We start from the raw sequence: 18990 nt of genomic DNA, 5'->3' as shown, positions 1-18990 counted from the left end.
AATTCTCTGTAGATATCTATGAAATTCATTTAATCCAGTGCTTCATTTAGAGTCTGTTTTTCTGTGTTAATTTTTTGTGTAGATGATCTATCTAGTGATGTCAGCGGGGTGTTGAAGTCCCCTGCTATGATTGTATTGCTGTTGATTTCTCCGTTGAAGTCCTCCAGAAGATTTTTATTTTATTTTTATTTTTTCCATTTTTTTTTTGGTTCAGATAGAGTTGGAGGAGAGAGAGAGGAAGAGAGAAAGAGAGAGAAACATCGATGTGAAAGGTACACATCGATTGACTGCCACCCATACGACCAACAGAGCAGGGGACAAAGGGCAACTGAGGTACACGCCCTTAGCGGGAACCAAACCCGGGTTTCTCTGGACTGCAGGCTGATGCTCTAACTGCTGAGCCAAACCGGCCAGGGTCTCCAGAAGATTTTTAATATATGTTGGTGCTCCTATATTGGGTGCATACATGTTTACCAAGGTTATATCTTCGTGTTGGATATATCCTTTCAATATCATGTAGTGGCCTTTTTTGTCTCTAGTTATGGCCTTCATTTTGAAATCTACTTTATCAGATATGAGTATTGCTACCTCAGCTTTTTTGTCCTTTTCGTTTGCTTGAAAGATTTTTTTCCATCCCTTCACTTTCTTTTGTTGTGAGGTGGGTGTCTTGTAGACAACATATATGTGTGTGTCATGCTTTCTTATCCAATCAACTACTCTGTGTCTTTTTATTGGAGCATTCAAAGCATTCACATTTAAGGTGATAATTGATATGTACTTATTTATTGCCATTTTTGTTTAGTGTGGTTCTATTTTTCTTCCTATTTCTTCTAATTACAGCAGTCCTTTCAGCATATCTTGCAATGCTGGTTTGTTGCTAATGTATTCCCTTACACTTTTGTTGTTTGGAAAGCTCTTTATTTGACCTTCTATTTTGAATGATAGCCTTGCTGCATAGAGTAGTCTTGGATTCAGATCCTTGTTTTTCATGACCTTGATTACTTCATGCCACTCCCTTCTGGCCTTTAGTGTTTCTGTTGAGGAATCAGCTGAGAGCCTTATGGGGTTTCCTTTGTAGTTAACCTCTTGCTTATCTCTTGGTGCTTTTAGGATTCTTTCTTTGTCTTTAATTTTTGGCATTTTAATTACTATGTGTCTTGGTGTGGGCCTGTTTGGGTTCTTCTTACTTGGGGCTCTCTGTGTTTCTTGAACTTGAATGCCTTCTTCCTTCACCAAGTTAGGAAAGTTTTCTGTAACTATTTCTTGAAATATATTCTCTAACCCTTGTTCATTTTCTTCCTCTTTGGGGACTCCTATGATGTGAATGTTATTATGTTTCCAGTTGTCCCAAGCTATCTTCCTGTTTTTAATTATTTTTTCCTTTTGGGGTTCTGATTGGTTGATTTTCTCTACCCTGTCTTCTAATTCACTGATCCGGTACTCTGCTTCCTCTACTCTGCTGGTTATTTCTTTCATTGTGTTCTTTATTTCTGATATGTCATTCTTGATTTCTTCTAGGTGGTTTTTAATTTTCAATTGGTTAATTTTCAACATTTTTATGTCTTTACTCATGGTGCTGATGTCCTTACTCATGCTGTTGAGCTTCTTCAAGGTCATGGCTCTGAACTCTACCTCTGAAAATTTGCTTAAATGCATTTCATTTATGTCATCTTCGATAGAGTTTTCTTGTTCTTTTATTTGGCTTTTATTTCTCTGTTTCACCATTTTGGCTATTCTGTGGTTTTGGAGCCTGCCCAATTTTCCCTGTGGGTGTTGGTGCTCTGCTTTTTGTAGCTCCCTTTACTGGGTTTGAATGAGCCTAGGTGGGTTCACATTAAACACCACTGTCATGTCTTACTTTCCTGGGTAGATTTGTAAGCCCAGGATAGGTTCAGTTATTCTTTAGCTTTTTCCTGGAGGCTAGTAGTCTCAGTTAGTCAGTGCCTTGGAATGTGGCCCTGGTGTTCTGCATAAGAGGATTTCCAGAGGGTGGGATAGATGCTGGTTGTTAATGAGCCTCAATTTGCATTTCTTTGCTTCACCTTGGAAAGGCTGAATCTCCAAAGGGGAGCTGCTGCTTTTCCCAACAACTCTGGGAAGGAGCACACTGTCCACTGTCTTTTGTGGCCACAACTCAGCAAAAACTCTGAGTGCCCTCCAAATCCCGCATATTCCCACAGAGTTCTAGCCCAGTCTGCAATCCCTCTGCCATAGCCCCCAGGTGAGTGGTTGTGGCTATTTTAGTGCTCTGTCCTGGCTCTCTGTGCTGTGGAGTGGGCTTGGTCTTTATTCCCCAAGGGTGCTGCTCACAGGTAAGACTGGTGTAGTCTGTGGGCTCCCAGCCCGCCACCCTCTCATGGCTCCGCAGATCCTACCAGTGTCCCTGATTATATGGTCCTGTCCTGCTGGTTTTCTGTTGCTTTTTTTTGAGGATTTGTCTTTATTTCAGTTGTAATTCCTGTTTGGTCCTGGGAGATTGTCTGTGTAGCTTCCATTCACTCTGCCTCTATTTTCACATCCTTTATGCCTATCTTGTGTACACCTAGGTTGTACAGGCCTTTCTAGTGCCCCCGTACCCTGCAGGTCCCGTGAGTAACTTGATTGTACAGTTTCTTTGGGGCTCCTGTGCTATGCCTATGTTATTGTCTGCTGGGTGGCACAGGTTTGTGTGGTGCTTCAGCATGCCGCAGGTCCCGTGTGTAACTGGATGGCACAGTTCCTGCGAGGTCATACAGGCCTCTCTGGTGCTTCAGCACCCTGCAGGTCTCGTGGGTTACTAGATTGCATGGTCCCTGCTGGGTTGCACAGGCCTCTCTGGTGCCCCAGCACTCTGCAGGTCACATGGGCAGGAAGCTGGATCTCACCAGTCCCTCTCGGGGTCTGGCTTTCCACCACTCTTTCCGGCTACTGGGTCACACAGGCCTCTGTGGAGCCCCAGGTCCCGCCGCTGGTGGCTGGGGAGTGCTGCTGCCCTGTGGAGCTCAACTGCTCAACTTTTGCTGTAGTTTTTGGGGATGGATCTCAGCTGCTGATCTGTGCTTCTGTTGCCTGGGGATGGATGTCTGCTCCCCAGGCTCTGTTGCTGGGGGTATATCTCGACTCTGATTGGAGGATGATTCTGGGCTCTGGGCTGTTCCTGTCTTCCGTGACTGGCACCTTGGGAGCTCCACTACTGTGTACTGGTCTGTGTTGACACAGAGTGTCCACTGGTCCGATGGTGCCAGGTGCACTGGTGGGCTCAGATTGCTGGGCCCTAGCCGCTCCCACTGCCTCCTCCCAGGGAAGACCTGGGATCTTCCAAAATGGTGGGACCTCCCCATGGCGCAGGGAGAAGCACGCTAAAGGGCCACTTATGGAGGTAGCCAGCTGTTCAGGTCCACAGCACAGAAACCTTCTGCTCCACGTCTCTGCACTACATGAGTTTGGTTGTCCACCTTCATGTCCACTCACACTCTCTGACACACTAGCTCACTCTCTCACACACTCACCATCCCTCCGGTCCTGCCCGCTGCCATCTTCAACAATTGACATTTTTTTCTTTTTTATTATTTTTTTTTTATTTTTTATTCTTTTATTTTGTGTGTGTGTGTGTTTGCTTGTTTTTTATAAAAATAATTTTTAAATCACAGTTGACATACAATATAATATTAGTTTCAGGTGTGTAACCCAGTGATTAGACATTTATATAACTTACAAAGTGATCACCCCAATAAATCTTGTACCCATCTGACAGCATATGTAGTTATTATAATATTATTGACTGTATTCCCTATGCTGTACTTTATATCCCTATGACTATTCTGTAACTACCAATTTGTACTTCTTAATCCCTTCACCCTTTTTAAACAGCTCCCCAACCCTCTTTCCATCTGGCAACTGCAAGCAAGAATTATTTTCAAACCTGCCAATTTTCATATCATAAAGTCAACCCATTTAAAAAGAAATAGATGTCGCCCTGGCCAGTTTGGCTCAGCGGTTAGAGCGTCGGCCTGCGGTCCGGAGAGACCCGGGTTCGGTTCCCGCTAAGGGCACGTACTTCGGTTGTAGTTTGTCCCCGGCCCTGGTTGGTCGTGCGGGTGGCAGCCACTCGATGTGTCCCTTCACGTCGATGTTTCTCTCTCTCTCTCTCTCCCTTCCTCTCTCTCCCTCCCACTCTATCTGTACAAAAAAAATGGAAAAATATCCTTGGGTGAGGATAAAAAAAAATAAAAAATAAAAAAAAATAAAAAGAAATAGATGTTTATTTAAAATCAGAAATTATTTTTAAAGCTTCCTTTTGGCCCATGATTCTCTGCCCCTCATCCTTTTCTTCTTCCCACCAACTCCATCTCTATCTAGTAGAGTCTTGAACTGCACATATAAGAAATAATTTCCAAACTTGGGTGCTCGAGACATTTAAGAGAAAATGTCCTGGTAGTGAGTCCAGGTGTAATAGTTACTTTTGAAGTGGCAGTATGAAAGCAAGTAGCTGGGCTTTCCTTTATAACCATAATCCATCTAATTTCTCTGATTCATCTTCTTTAGATGCTAAATGATCTTGTTCAACTCCCATTTTTCCTTTCAATAGGCTAGTTGTATGAAACCTTAGTAGAGACATAGTAGCCACTTTTATTGAGTGCAAAGAGCTTTAGAACTGTGGGTGTGTTTTTGTGCTCTCCTGTATGCTCCCTCCCTCCCCAGCTCCATCCCTAACTTACTTCCTGTCTTCCTCCCTCATTTGATCATTTACTCCTTACCTAGTCCTGCAGTGCCTCCATTCCAAACTCCAACCCTCTCTCCTTTGCGCCTTACTTTCCTCCTCCTCTTCTTTCTCTTGTGGCCCTTGCCCTCACTTCACTTCTGCCCTCCATCATGTAAGCCCTTACTTCACTTTTGCCCTCACTCTTTGGCAGTCTTTCTCCAGCCTTCTCATAATCCACTACTTGATCCCACCATCCTTAATTTGTGTACTCACTCAGTTCATACTGGACCCTCTCCCTCTATGGAATTTTCTTTTCCTTTCTGGCTCCCTCTCTTGCTCATTCCCTTACCTGCTCACTTGCTACCTTGTTCCATTCCTTACTCCATCCTTCCTTTGATTACTGGTTCCCTTCCTCCCACCTTTGTTATACCCTTTACTCCCATATCTTCCTCCCTGCCATCTTCCCACTCTCAGACACTTCCTTCCCTCAGTCGCACTCCATCCTTCTCCCTCCCATTTCCTCCCTCCCTCCCTCCCTCCCTCCCTCCCTCCCTCCCTCCCTCCCTCTCCCTTTTCTTGCTAACCCTCTCCCCTCCCTGTCATCCTCCCTCCTCTCCCTTACTTGTGCCTTGCTCCCTCCCTCTCCTTGGCTTCCCCCTTCCCTTCTTCCTCCCCCACCTCTGCTGATTCCTCCTCTCCCCCTTTTCTTTCTCCTTCCTTCCCTACCTACCAACCTCTCTCCCTAGTCGTCTTCTTTCCTTGCTCCCTCTCTCTCTCTTTTCCCTCCCTCCATTGCTGCCTCCCTCATTGTCTCCCTCTGTAGCTCACTTCCTTCTCTATCTATTTGCTCCCCCTCCTCCATAATTCCTCTCTGCTCCCTCTCTGATAGCTTCCTCCCTTCCTTGCTTCCTTGCTGATTCTCTACCACCCACTCTCATTTGCTCCCTTCCATTGTCCTTCCCTCCCTTGCTTCCTAGCCTCCTTTTCCCCTTTTCCCTCTCTCCCCTCTTCTTTTCCCATGCTGTCCCTTACTCCCTCTCTTACTGCTTTCCTCTCTGGCTCATTTCCTCCACTGCTTTCTCACTTACTCCTTGGTTCTTTCTCTTATTCCCCCTCCACTCTTTTTCCCTCTCTCTATCCCTCCTTTCCTTTTCCCTACCTGGGGCCATTTTTATGGCTTGAACAAGTACTTTATGCCTCAGCCTCAAGGGGGTTTAAAAGTAGCTGTGGTCCCTAGAGCGCAAGAGGGAGGAGAAGAGTAAGAGGGGGCACTTCTCAGCAAATCTTCCAACGAAGATCATGCCTCTTTGGGTTTCCAAATCAAAAGGCCCCAGCTAAGTTTTTCAGAGATGGTGTATCTTTCCCTCCCAGGATTGAGAAGTACAGAGAGACTTTTGCAAGGGGAGGTGTGGAGATGGTATGAGAAAAGAATAAAGGAAGGGGCCAGTGGTGAGTAGAGCAATGGAAGGGAGAGTTTCTTGCCCTGGCCTTACCACTAGGTTGCTGTGTGAACGTGAGACAATGACTTACCTCTCTCTGGGCCTCTATTTCCTGTCTGAAAAGCCAGAGGGTTAATCCAGTTTGTGATCTGAAAATAGACAGGGAAAAGGCTGGGGTGGGCAGGTGGATGCATCTAGAGAAACAATTCAGTTTTTCTGCCTTCCAGGCCTCTCCCCAAAACCAAGGTTCAGTCTACAGAGAGCAGGACATGGGAAGGTGCTCCCAGACAGGGTTCTTCTCACCCTTGGGTTGGCTTGGATCTTCCCAGTCCAGACCCCATGCGTATCTTCCCACCCTCTGTAGTCCTGAGTCTCATTTTAGGTTCTCTCTCTGCTTCCCTGCTTCTGTCTCACTGCCTGTTATGCCTGCGGTGCCCCTTCTCAAATATCCTTATTTACTCTTTAAATGAAGACACATAGTGAGGGCTTATTTTTTAGCTCTAGTTCCCCCCTTTTGTGGTCTTTTTTCTTCTCTTCCCATTCCTAGCTCTCACCCATTTTAAGAGAGATCAATGATCCCAGTCCTTGTGCCATGTTATGTGTTTCCAACGCTGTAAGACTCTACCCCCAAAGGCCCCATCCTTTCTCTAGTCGTGCAGTTTTGAGGCAGATCTCTCCTGTCTCTCTGATTTTGTTTTTCAGATGGGCCACTCAAATCAACCAAAGCTGGCTCTCAGAGCTAACCTGAAGGTTTATTCCAAAAAATGTTACCACTTCCTATCCTTCACCCTTTCCCCCTTTGCCTTTCATCTCAAAGCAGAGAGGAGTGGGCTGTCTTGGCCTGGTTGTGACGGTCTCTCCTTTCCACCTGTAGGAGTCCTACCCACCGGGTGTGGATGACTTCCTGTACCTCTGTAATGATGCTTATCAGCGAGATGAGATGCTAGCCATGGAAATCAGTATCCTGCAAACCCTCAAATTTGATATCAACATTCCTGTCGCCTATCATTTTCTGCGCAGATATTCTGTGGTAAGAGAGAGAAGGCGTATCTCCATTCTCCCTCCAGGTTTTGTCTCTCCTCCATACCCAGACTGGCTGCCTGAGTGATAGGTAAAAGGAAAGGACAGAGGAATTTCTTCTTCTGTCCACCCTCCTAGATTAGCTATCTGTATGAAGTGGAGGAGGAAAAAAATTGGAGGTTTGCATAGTATGGTTATAAAGTTTTGAGATGAGGGCAGAATAGGAGAGGAAGAGAAGATTCTTTTATGAGGAAGGGACACATGAGAGGTTTGGTGGAGATGCTGGCAAAGTTCTCTTCCTTCACCTGAGTATTGACTACAAGGGAGATCACTTTATAATTATTCATTGCATTCTACAAATGGGTGTTGCATACTTTTTCTCTATGGGTGTGTTATAGGTTATAATAAAAAAGAAACAAACAAGAAAGGGGAAGGAGTTCTTTTGGAGCATAGAACACATTCTAGGGTGGAACCTGGTATAAAGTTATAGTTGGAGGGCTTTGACTCTTCAAGGGATGACTTGTGCAGGAAGAGTAAATGGGAAGGTACCACGAGTACACTTGGTAATTTGGTCACAAACTATAAAGGTGGTGAATCCCACTGCTTATTTCGGAATCCCTCCCCCCCCCCCCCCCCCCGCCAAGATTCTGTGCTTTCAGGAGTAATATGCATTAGTGTGAATCATGATGGTAGGAGAGGTACATTGTTCAGGCAGAGAGCCATTTAGGCCTGAGGTGGGATGACTGGAGAGAGTGGATGCAGGGGGGTCTTTTGCTTGGTCCTGGTTTTTTGAATTGCTTGCTGAACTGGTCTTCTTGCTCCCTTTAGTGTGTCCGTGTCAACATGAATGCAGTGATCTTGTCCCGTTTCATCTGCGAGTTGACCCTGCAAGAATATGACTATATCCAGGAAAGGGCTTCTAAGCTAGCTGCTGGTTCCTTCCTCTTGGCTCTCCACATGAAGAAGCTTGGATGCTTGGTAAACACTGCCTAAGGGCATGTGGTGGGGATTCAGAAGCACAGGGGCTCAGGAGGAAGGTGTAAATTAGAGCTGTAGGAGATTTGGTGCCAAAACTGCTGGGTACCTATAGTTATGAATTATTTGACATTTCAACATCTTAGGGTCCTGGCTGCCTAAAGGGTTTCCATAGCAATTGTTCTGAAGTATTTTTAGTCACAGTACCCTTTGTTCCAAAAAAAGTATCTGAAAGCTTAATATCACAAAACAGACTAATGTGAAATTATTCTGGTTGCAGCAGGGCTGGGGTCAGCTCACTTTCTACCTGCTCCCATTCCACCTCTGCCCCTTGTAGCCCCTTCAGTGAGGTTGGCCCCTGAGGGAGCTTGTTGGAACAGGGTTTTAAAAGCCCTGACCTAGAGAACAAATTAGTGAAAGTAACTGTCCGTTCGTGTAACAGGGACTTATAGGTATACTATAGTATTGTTCTTCTCTGAAGAGGAAGGCCCCAGAGCCTCCTTCCCCAATACAAATAAAACTCATGTTTGATTCTTTCTCAATTTTATGAAAAATTGTGAAAAGCAACTTCAGAGAATTATTAATGTTTAACATTTGTAACATGCAATCCAAGTAGAAAGAGTATGCTTGCAAATGAGCATACTCTTCCCATCTACCTCTAATCCCCTCCAATTTAGAAATCCTAGAGTTACTACTGATGGGAAAGCCTCTGTGTGCTGAGAAAGAGCTCTATAAACATTTGTGTTTATATAAGTTGAGTGCTTAGTGATCTGAGCACTTCGTATGAACTTATTTAATCTTCACAATAACCCTAAAAGATCAGTATTATCCCTATTTTATAGATAAGAAACAAATTCTCATGTTTTGCTAAGGAGAGGCAGAACTAGGAGTGGTGTACAGTCAGTACTGTATAATCAAAATGGATGTGGCCATAGCTCTGGAGCCATGGTCCTGGAGGCCCAATGCTGAGCCATGCTTTGATCCATGGATCCTGAGGAAGTCTGGAAGGTACTGAGGAGGACAATTGAATGGCTCAGGGCTTGCCAACCAGTATATAAATATTTCAATGTTTTAACACTTGGCATGGTTGTATCAGCAAGTATCAAGCAAATGTCAACCCTGATCTGAACCCTCGTAGTCTGGTTCCACAATCTTCTATGCTATATATCCTGCTTCTATAGGTAAGAAAGACTTCATAAAGGTGACTTTTGAGTTGGGTCTTGAAAGAGACCCGTGAGAGGAGACATTCTAGGTAGAGAGAACAATAATTGAAAAGATATGAAGGCAATACTAAGAGTGTGATGTTTTGGGGGAAGAATAAGACATTTCCTAAGGATAGAGCAGAGGCTATATGAATAGGGAATGGTGAGAGATGAGGCCAGAATGGTAGGATATGTTCAGATTGTAAGAGACCTTTGATGTCATGCTGAAAAACCCATCTTATACTAAGGCACTGAACGTTTTTGAGGCAGGGGAGTGACATACCCCTGTTTGTGTATTTTGGAAATAGTACTTGTATAGCAGTATAGAACGTATACTAGATGACAGAGAGTATAAAAATGGCAACTAAGCTTTCGTAATAGTCAAGGTGAAGCACTGGGGCCTGAACTGATGCGGTGACAATGGGGCCATTAATCTTATTTAACACACTAAATATAATATGTTACTCCCCTGCTCCACATGTCAATGACTGCCCTTTGCCTGTGGCAGTGGTTTTCAAACAGTATTCAGTAGAGCCTCGGGATTCCTGCAGAACTGTCTCATAGGCCATATAAAAGATAAAGGGATTCAAATTGGTGGGCTTCTAGGCCCTCACCCCCAATCCAGGTAAGATATTTGGGTTTCCAGGTATGATTTTTAAAAGAAGGGTTTAGGTAAAATTATTTAAGATATTTCTAGAAAATCATTGCGTTATAGAATAAATCTTTCTTTCTTTACCTGTGGAGTTCCAACTTGACTTTCAACACTCATTGTAGATGTTCCCTCTTCTATGAAGCTTTCTGTTACTCTCCTGGCCAGAGTTACTGGGTCTTGCTGCCCTGTGCCTCAGGTGCCCTATGCTCACTTCCATCATAGCACTTCCCACACATTTTGTAATTCTCTATGTGCATGTCTGTCTCCCCCACTAGACTATAGACTCTTCCAGGGCATGAGCTTTAGTCATCTTTATATTCCCAGTATCCTATATAGGGCTTGGTAATATTATTAATCCTAGCTAGCATTATTTACCCTTACTATGTGCTAGACTGTGTTCCAAGTGTTTTTTTATATATTAACTCATTTAATCATATAATGTAATTATTATAATTATCCCCATTTGGCAGATTGGGAAGCTGAAGCACCAAGAGGTTAAATGACCAGTTCAAGGCCATACTGTTAGTTAAACTGGAATTTGAACCCCACAATTTGCCTCCAGGACACTTGCTCTTAAGTACTTTGCTATATTGCTTTTGCTACATATTAGGCATCCTTAAAATTGAACATGAAAATGAATGCATGCAATGATAGCTGGTAGAGCTAGAGAGGAGGAACAGCTTTAAGTTCCTGTTGGCTGTTGAGTTGGGACCTCAAGTTTGTTCTGACGTTTGCCTGGCCATTTGCTCTGACCTGAAAGGGTAAATTACAAAGTCAGTCCCGTTTTTGTATTCTTTGGTGGTGGATTTCAGCTTACCTGAATATCTATGGCGAGGGATAATATCCAACTGGTACATGTAGATATAGCCATATTGCTAGTTTGTGGCTAGAACCTATTCTATAAAAATTGGTCAATGTCTGTGACGTATGAGTCTTTCAAATGTTTCATTCTCTTTCCTTTCAATACCATGGGTAGGAAGTTTGGATTTGGGATAGTAGACACAGAGGAAGGATCTGCTTCCTGTCATAAAAGTCATTGTTTATGTTGCTTCTTCCAGGCTCCTACCCTGGAATATTACAGTGGTTACACGACCTCTGATCTTTACCCCTTGGTCAAAAAGCTGAACATGCTGCTGTCTTTACGTTCTTGCGACGATAGGCTCAAGTCTGTGCGTTCCAAGTATTCTCACCAGTAAGTACCAAGCTTCAGCTGAGACTGGGTTTGTGCTCAGTCATGAGGAGGCCCAGACTAGCCTCATTTAAGGGAAAAGAAAGATTTAGGTACCTTTTACCTTACTTTCTGCTCCAGGGTTAAAACAAAATAGGGAACCAAGGACCCTGTATCCCACTTTTTCCGTGAAGCCTGCTTGCTTTGGCCTGTTTTACACTGAGCAGATGTGTCTTCCTTTTGCAGGCTCTTCTTTGAAGTCACCAAAACCCCCCCCTTGGACATGTTGAAGCTGGAGGAAATTTTGAATTCCTGCTAATTCTGAAACAGAGCCTCGAACTCTGGCAGCAGCTACCAGGGCCAGGCTGGCATGTAACTAGACTGTATTTATTCTGTCCTTGAATTTGTTTTTTGATTACTTTTCTTCATTTCCACTCTTTGTTTGCCTTTTCCCAAACTGATAGTGTTATAAACATTTAATATTTTTTATGAAAGAGAAGAAATTATTGAAATATTTGTTCAGAAATATAATAAAAAATAATATTTATTGTTAAATGGCTCACCTACCCTCTTTTTTATTTACAATTTTTAATTGAATTTATTAGGGGTAACATTGGTTTATAAAATTATACAGGTTTTAAGTGTACAGTTCTATAATACATCATCTATATATTGTGTGCTCACTATCCCAAGTCAAGTCTCCTTCCATCACCATTTATCCCCCCCCCCCCCCGTTTACCCTCTTCTACCTCCCCCTACCCCTTTTCCCTCTGGTAATCACCATGCTGTTGTCTGTGTCCATGAGTCTTTATTTCCTTTGCTTAATCCCTTCACTCCTCTCACCCAGTCCCCAACCCCTTCCCTCTGACAGCTGTCAATATGTTCTCTGCATCCATTATTTCATAGCCCAAGGAGGTTATTTTCCTTCGTAGTAAAGGCTGTTCCTCAGGGTCTAGCTTATCCCATTTCCTTCTCTGTTTGGAGGCTTTCCCTTCAGGACAAGAAGAATTAAGTTGATTTAGGTGTGAATTGATGGATGAGTCTGTAGAAGGAGGATCCTTGGGGTAGGGTTTGGGGTTGGGTGGTGGTGCCTAGTCCAAGGAGAGAGACCTCTACTTGACAGATAGGTCTCAGTGTTCAGATCTCGGCTAATACCCTTTGGTCCCTATCTCATGATGCTTGCTTTCTTTCCTTCTTCCTAGATGATGAAAAGGCAGGAATCAGGATTTTCACCCAAAGACAGCCCTACTTTCATAGTTAGGCAGCTATCTAAAGTCTAAATGCCGAAATCTCTTTTGGCCTTTATCTTCTGTCAAGAGAAGAAATTTTTTTCCCTGGCTGGGTGGCTTGGTTAATTGGAGCGTCATCCCATACACCAAAAAGTGGGTTTGATTCCCAGTCAGAGCACATACCTAGGTTACAGGTTTGATCCCCAGTTGGAGTGCATATGGGAGACAACTAATTGATGTTTCTCTCTCTCTCTTTCTCACCTCCCCCCTTCCTTTCTCCCTAAAAATCAATAGAAACATATCCTTGGGTGAGGATTTATATATCTATCTATAGAGTCTTTGGGGTGATGTGTACTGGTACAGCTATCTCATTTGTTCACAGAGGAGTTGAACATCGTCTGTGCCAGTTGATAAAGAAACACTGTCTTAATCTGGCCTCTAGGACCTCTGGTACCTCCCCACAATCTAGCCACTGAAACAAGTAATGTCTGTCACAGCAGGAGAACTCTAGGGCTATATTCTACTACTGTGGCTGGCAACTATTCTGATTGGTCTGTGGCCATTTGTTACTACTCATCAAATATTTTGAATATGAGTCCTTGGGGTGGATATCTGGTGGAGGGGACAGTCAATAGAGAAGTTATGGGGAAAATACCTCTCCAATTCTGGCCCCCGACTTACCATGCTAGTCAGATCATATCACCTTTTTTGGTGGGTTGGGGACAGGGAAAGCATACCATGCCCTTAGATGTCTTAGTGCTTTATTCTCCTTTGTGTCACTTTCATATTCTCCCTCCCAACTTGCTTTGCCTTGGTGATCAGATATTATTAGATTCTCTCCTGCCCCATTCTACTGCTTTGCAAGATGACTAAAGGGTACAGTCAGAGAGGTCCAAGCTGCTTGGTAGTGATTTGGCTGGCACAGCCAACTTTACATAAACATGCTAAAAATATTGGGCTGGAATCCATCTTGCAAATCTCCAGCTTCACTAAAAAGAAGCATCTTGTACCTTTTCAATTCTGGAGCTTCGTCAGGGGAAACAATTAACAAGTTCAATTATTTCCCCTTTTTATTCCAACTTTTTTGTTCTACAGAGGTGGTAATGGAACCATAAATCATTTCTGTTGCATGTCTCAAACTTATTTTACACTCATCATTACTTCAAAATTAAGAAAGCTATTAGACCTGTATCTTGTTATTTAGTGCTTTATTAAAGAAGCACATCTGTTTCTCTACCAAGAATTTGTTTTTGTGTTTTGATTACTCTAGTACAATAGAATTGATTTTTGTAACCATATATATTTTAATAGTTTTACTGAGATATAATTCACATATAATTCATCCATTTCAGTGTACAATTCAATAGTTTTAGTATATTCACAGAGTTGTACATCTATTGCCACCATCTAATTTTGAAACACTTTCATCACCCCCAAAAGAAACCCCATACCCATTAGCAGTTAATCACCACTCCACTTTATCCTTGAAACCCTCAGCCCTAGGCAACCACTAATGTACTTTCTGTCTTTATAGATTTGCCTATTCTGGTTATTTCATATAAACTAAATCATAAAATTTGTGCCTTTTGTGTTTGGCTTCTTTCATTTAACATAATGTTTTCCAGGTTTACCCATGTTGTAGCAATGTGTTGTACTTTATTTCCTTTTGTTGCTGAATAACATTCCTTTGTATGGATATACCACATTTTGTTTATTTAGTCATCAGTTGATGGAAAATTAGATTGTTTCTACTTTCTGGCCATTATGAATAATTCTGTGAACATTCATGATCAAGTTTTGTATAGAAATACGTTTTATTTCTCTTGTGTATATACTTAGCAATGGAATTGGCTGGATCATGCACTATTTTAATTCTCAACAGTATTTTACATTCTCTACATCTTCTCTAACACTTGTTATTACCTTTCTTTTATTTATAGCCATCTATTTGGGTGTGAAGTGTATCTTATTGTGGTGTTGATTTGCCTTTTCCTAAGTATTAATGATGTTGAGCATTTGTTTTTTCATGTGTTTATTTGCCATTTGTGTATCCTCTTTGGAGAAATGGCTATTCAAAAATTTTGCCAATTTTTAATTGGGTCATTTGTCTCTTTATTATTGAGTGGTAAGTATTCTTTACATGTTCTGCATCATGCATATGATTTGCAAATATTTTCTTTGATTTTAAGGATGGTATTTCTTGATAAGTGTTATTCAAAGCATAAAAGTTTAATAATGTGCAGTCCAATTTATCTATTTTTGTATATTTGTGTTTTTATATCATATCTAAGAAGTCAGTGCCTAATCCAAGGTCATAAAAATTTATCCCCGTGTTTTATTGTAATAGTTTTATAGTTTTAGCTCCTACATTTAGGCCTTAAATTTATTTTGAATTAATTTTTATATATATTGTGATATAGGGGTCCAACTTCATTTTCTTGCATGTAGATATCCAGTTGCCCCAGCACCATTTATTGAAAAAGATCTTGGTGCCCTTGTTGAAAATTAATTGACCGTAACTGTGAGAGCTCATTTCTGGACTCTCAGTTGTATCCCATTTACCTATATATCCATCTTTATGCCAGCAACATACCCATTACTGTAGCTTTATAGTCAATTTTGCAATTAGGGAATGTGAGTTCTCCAAGTTTCTTCTTCCTTTTCAAGATTGTTTTGGTTATTCTTGGTCCCTCATATTTCTATGTGATTTTTTTTTAAAGCATCTGCTTGTCAATTTATGAAGAGAAAGCTGGGATTCTGAAAGAGATTGCATTGAATTTATAGGTCATTTTGGGATTTATTGCCATCTTAACCATATTAAATATTCTAATCATGTGTTTTGTGCCAGTCTCAGCCTATCGCTAACCAATGTTGTGGCTGGATTGGCCTTCGTATGATTTTTTTTAGAGAGAGAGGGAGAGGGAGATAGAAGTGGGAACGCTGGGTCAAATGGCAGTTCAATTTTTAATTTTTTGAGGAAACACCATATTGTTTTTGATAGTGGCTGCACCAGTCTGCATTCCCACCAGCGGTGTACTAGAGTCCCCTTTTCTCCACACCCTCGCCAGCACTTGTTTGATGATTTGTTGATGGCAGCCATTCTGGCAGGTGTGAGGTGACACCTCATTGTAGTTTTAATTTGCCTCTCTCTCTGATGATTAATGATGTTGAACATTTTTTCATATGTTTATTGGCCATCTGTATGTACTCTTTGGAGAAGTGTCTATTCAGGTCCTTTGCCCATTTAAAAAAATTTTATCTTCATTGTTGAAAGTATTACAAATGTCCCTCCTCCCCGCCCCACATTGACACCCTCTTCCCGGTTCCTGCCCCCTTGCCTTCACCACACTATTGTTTGTGTTCATTGGTTTTATATGTGTATATGTGTGTGTGTATATATATATATATATATATGTGTGTGTGTATAGATGCATATAAGTTCTTTGGTTTCTCTCTACCCCCCATCCCCACTTCCCTGTGAGGTTTGTCAGTCTGTTCCCTACTTCCAAGTCTCTGGATCTATTTTGTTTGTCAGTTTATTTTGTTCATTATATTCCACAAATAAGTAAGATCATGTGATATTTGTCTTTCTCTCACTGGCTTATTTCGCTTAGCACAACACTACAACATTCTCCATGTCCCTCCATGCCATCATAAAGGGTAAGAGATCTTTCTTTTTTACAGCTATATAGTATCCCATTGTGTAAATATACCAAAGTTTTTTTATCCATTCATCTGTTGATGGACACTTGGGCTGTTTTCAGATCTTAGCTATTGTAAATAGCACTGCTATGAACATAGGGGTGCATATATTCTTTCTGATTGGTGTTTCAGGCTTCTTAGGATATATTCCTAGAAGTGGGATAATATTTTAAAAATTGGAGTGTTTGTCTTCCTTGTGTTGAGTTGTATGATTTTTTTTTTTTGTATATTTTGGAAATTTACTCCTTATCAGATTTATCATTGGCAAATATGTTTTCCCATACAGTAGCTTCCCTTTTAAATCTATGACATTCTTGAAAGAAAGAAAAATACCTGTTATGATGGAATATAGACCAGTGTTAGAAGTATGGTTAAAGTATGGCTATAAAGGAATGATGTGAAAGAGATTTATGGGGCAGTGAAAACTATTCTGTATCCTGATAGTGGTGGTGGTTACTAGAATATCTATATATGTTAAAATTCACTGAATTTTATACCAAAAGGAAAAAGCAATTTTATTGTACCATAATTTGAAAAACAGACTTCAATTCAGTTATGCTGGTATTTCCCTTGCCTACAGGATGTATTCTAAACTTCTAAACATGAATTACAGAGCCCGCCCTAGTGATAGTTCCTCAGCAATAGGGCTGTTTCCCTCATAAAGCCTAAGAATGTAGTTTTTATGGGGGTAGACTGCACTGTGGTCCTGAAGATCACAACTGTTTTGTCTCTAAGCAAGAGACAATTTTAGTATTGGTATGTCAAGGATTTAGAAGATCTAACTTCTTATCCTGGTATAGCAGTTTGTGGAATCCTGGTCTTGTATAGCCTCTTTCGCCTACCTATTAAATGTGACTAATAACTGGCTCGTCTGGGATCACTGTTAGTAGGGCAGAAATTGAACCATTTTTGATCCCAGGTCTCACCAATTTTGCATCTGAACAGAACACTCCTTCCTACCTTAAACCCTTCTGGAGGGGTGAGGAGTATGTAATGTATGTGTTAGGTGGGCAGATTGTATTGTCAAAAGCCGGGGAAAGGGTGGAGGGGGTGGGGGTGGGGATGCCAATGGGGTAAAAAGGTAAAATATCTGTAACAAAAAAATAAATAAAAAAATTATTATCTTCTAAAAAAAAAAAAAAGATAACTAGCTGTGTTATAGCAGAAAATATACTGGACTTTATGAAGAAAAAAAAAAAGTTCTTTAAGGTGCTCTTTGCATTTATGCATCTATTTAGTAGTCAGGGCTGTGCTCCTCTACCTCACTTTCCCTCTCCACTTCATTTCATTGAAATCTGGGTCCTGCAGAGAATTGGCTTCTAGAACAATTACAATGGCAGGTATTTCTCCACAGGATTGTCCTGAGTTGCAGCTAGGTTTTAGAAGTTTTTGTGGCATCCCTTTTAGTGTTATAATCACCCTGATGGAGTTCTTGGATTGTGCTTCCGCTGTCTTCCCTCACCTGCCCTCCCTACGTGTATGTGGCTTATGAGAGCTTGGATACCACCCAAGTTCATCTACCATTTCCAAACTTTTCATCCCCCCCCCAATCCTGATGTAAATGATGAGACACTGGTGTTGATTATGTTAATCCATTTATTAAAATATTTTAAGAAGCAAAATTATTAACTTTTAACTTTGAAAACTGGTGTTCCATTTTGGGGGGAGGAGGCACAGGCGCACTTTGTAGACCTTTCCTTTCTGTTTTTGCCTCTTACCCCACAACTATCCCAGCTTCCTCCCTCATCCAGCTCCTAGCCCTGCTGCTTATTTGCAAGGGCCTTTGAAAAAAGAAAAAAAAAAGTGAAACAGAAAACAACACGAATTACAGATTAGCAGACAAATAGACATATGCAGTTCTACAAACCATATTTCCAGTCAAGGTCCTTTACAGGATGGAATGGTGCTAATGGGTTTGGTTGCTTTGGTATTAGTTTCTGCCTCTTATGAGACTGAGATTATTTTACTTGTGTCCTGAGGGAAGATTATGTTGACCCCAACTGTTTTTACTGATCAACCTTTAACCTAATTTATTAATTTGAAAATCTCTTATTCTTCCCCTGCCATTTTGGACACAGTGTAGGCCCTTTTTGAAGAGAGGTCTGATAGCTGCTGACCTGTAGTATTGACTCCAGAAGCAATTGCTGGCAGTCCAAATCTGTTGGTGTTCTTTTTCACCATTCTGGCCAGGAAGTGCCCATATAATCCCTCAGAAAGAGCTACCAAAGATGCAACCAAACCCAAGATATTTGGCTTTTAATGGCATCTCTGACCATTGAGGTGGGTATTTGGTGTCTGTTCCCACCACCCAAGCAATTGTATTACTGCAAGTAGTTAATAATGAAATGCTGAAAGGAGCTTATACATACAGAGGCTAAGCCAACTCCCTTGAGAAAGAGACCACCATTCCATGTTTTGTTTGCAAGCTAGTACATGCAAGAACAGGTGCTCAGCAAGCTGTCCTCCTTTTGGGGAAGCAACTGGTAACTAAGCAATTTAGGAGAAAACCAAGCAATTTAGTAAGCCACACCTGCTCCTGGGCCTAATCACCTATCAATTCTGCTCTATGAGTTGATTCCAGCCTCAAATCTGTGTGGGTTTATTCAATATCATTCTGGCTTAGGCTGTGTGAAAGGGAATCCAGATGGTACAACAAAGCAACAATAGCACTACAGTGTACAAAGACATATCATAAGTCAGCAAAGTAAGCACAAGAGATGGAATCCTATTATAGTTTACTATCATCAGTGATAAAAAGAATTAGAAGACAGAGCCCTGCTTAGGCACTGCCAAGATAAGGCTACCCTCTCCCAGGACTTCCTTTTGTTTCATTAAATTTGCTCATTTGGAAAATTTCCATTTTGCAAAAGGTTCTTCTGAGAAAAAATGCAACTTGGTTCCCAACTCTGTGAGTAAGTGTGC

The 18990-nt window shown here is 41.6% G+C and overlaps 1 protein-coding gene across 3 annotated transcripts in view; it reads left to right on the top strand.

Annotated features, from left to right (window-relative positions):
• Window positions 1-11557, top strand: part of CCNB3 (cyclin B3) — a 63370-nt gene extending 51813 nt beyond the window's left edge. For all 3 annotated transcript variants that reach the window (XM_036271404.1, XM_036271403.1, XM_036271402.1), the window contains 4 exons: window positions 6995-7150; window positions 7969-8118; window positions 11028-11161; window positions 11384-11557. In XM_036271404.1, coding sequence (XP_036127297.1) covers window positions 6995-7150; window positions 7969-8118; window positions 11028-11161; window positions 11384-11456 — 513 coding nt within the window. In that variant the 3' untranslated portion in view covers window positions 11457-11557. The remainder of the gene's footprint in view (window positions 1-6994; window positions 7151-7968; window positions 8119-11027; window positions 11162-11383) is intronic.
• The last annotated feature ends 7433 nt before the right edge of the window (window positions 11558-18990 follow it).

Source organism: Molossus molossus, unplaced genomic scaffold, assembly GCF_014108415.1.
Source record: "Molossus molossus isolate mMolMol1 unplaced genomic scaffold, mMolMol1.p scaffold_m16_p_2, whole genome shotgun sequence".
Classification (NCBI taxonomy): domain Eukaryota; kingdom Metazoa; phylum Chordata; class Mammalia; order Chiroptera; family Molossidae; genus Molossus; species Molossus molossus.
The sequence above is the reverse complement of the archived record's forward strand: the minus strand, read 5'-3'. Positions and strand labels throughout refer to the sequence as shown.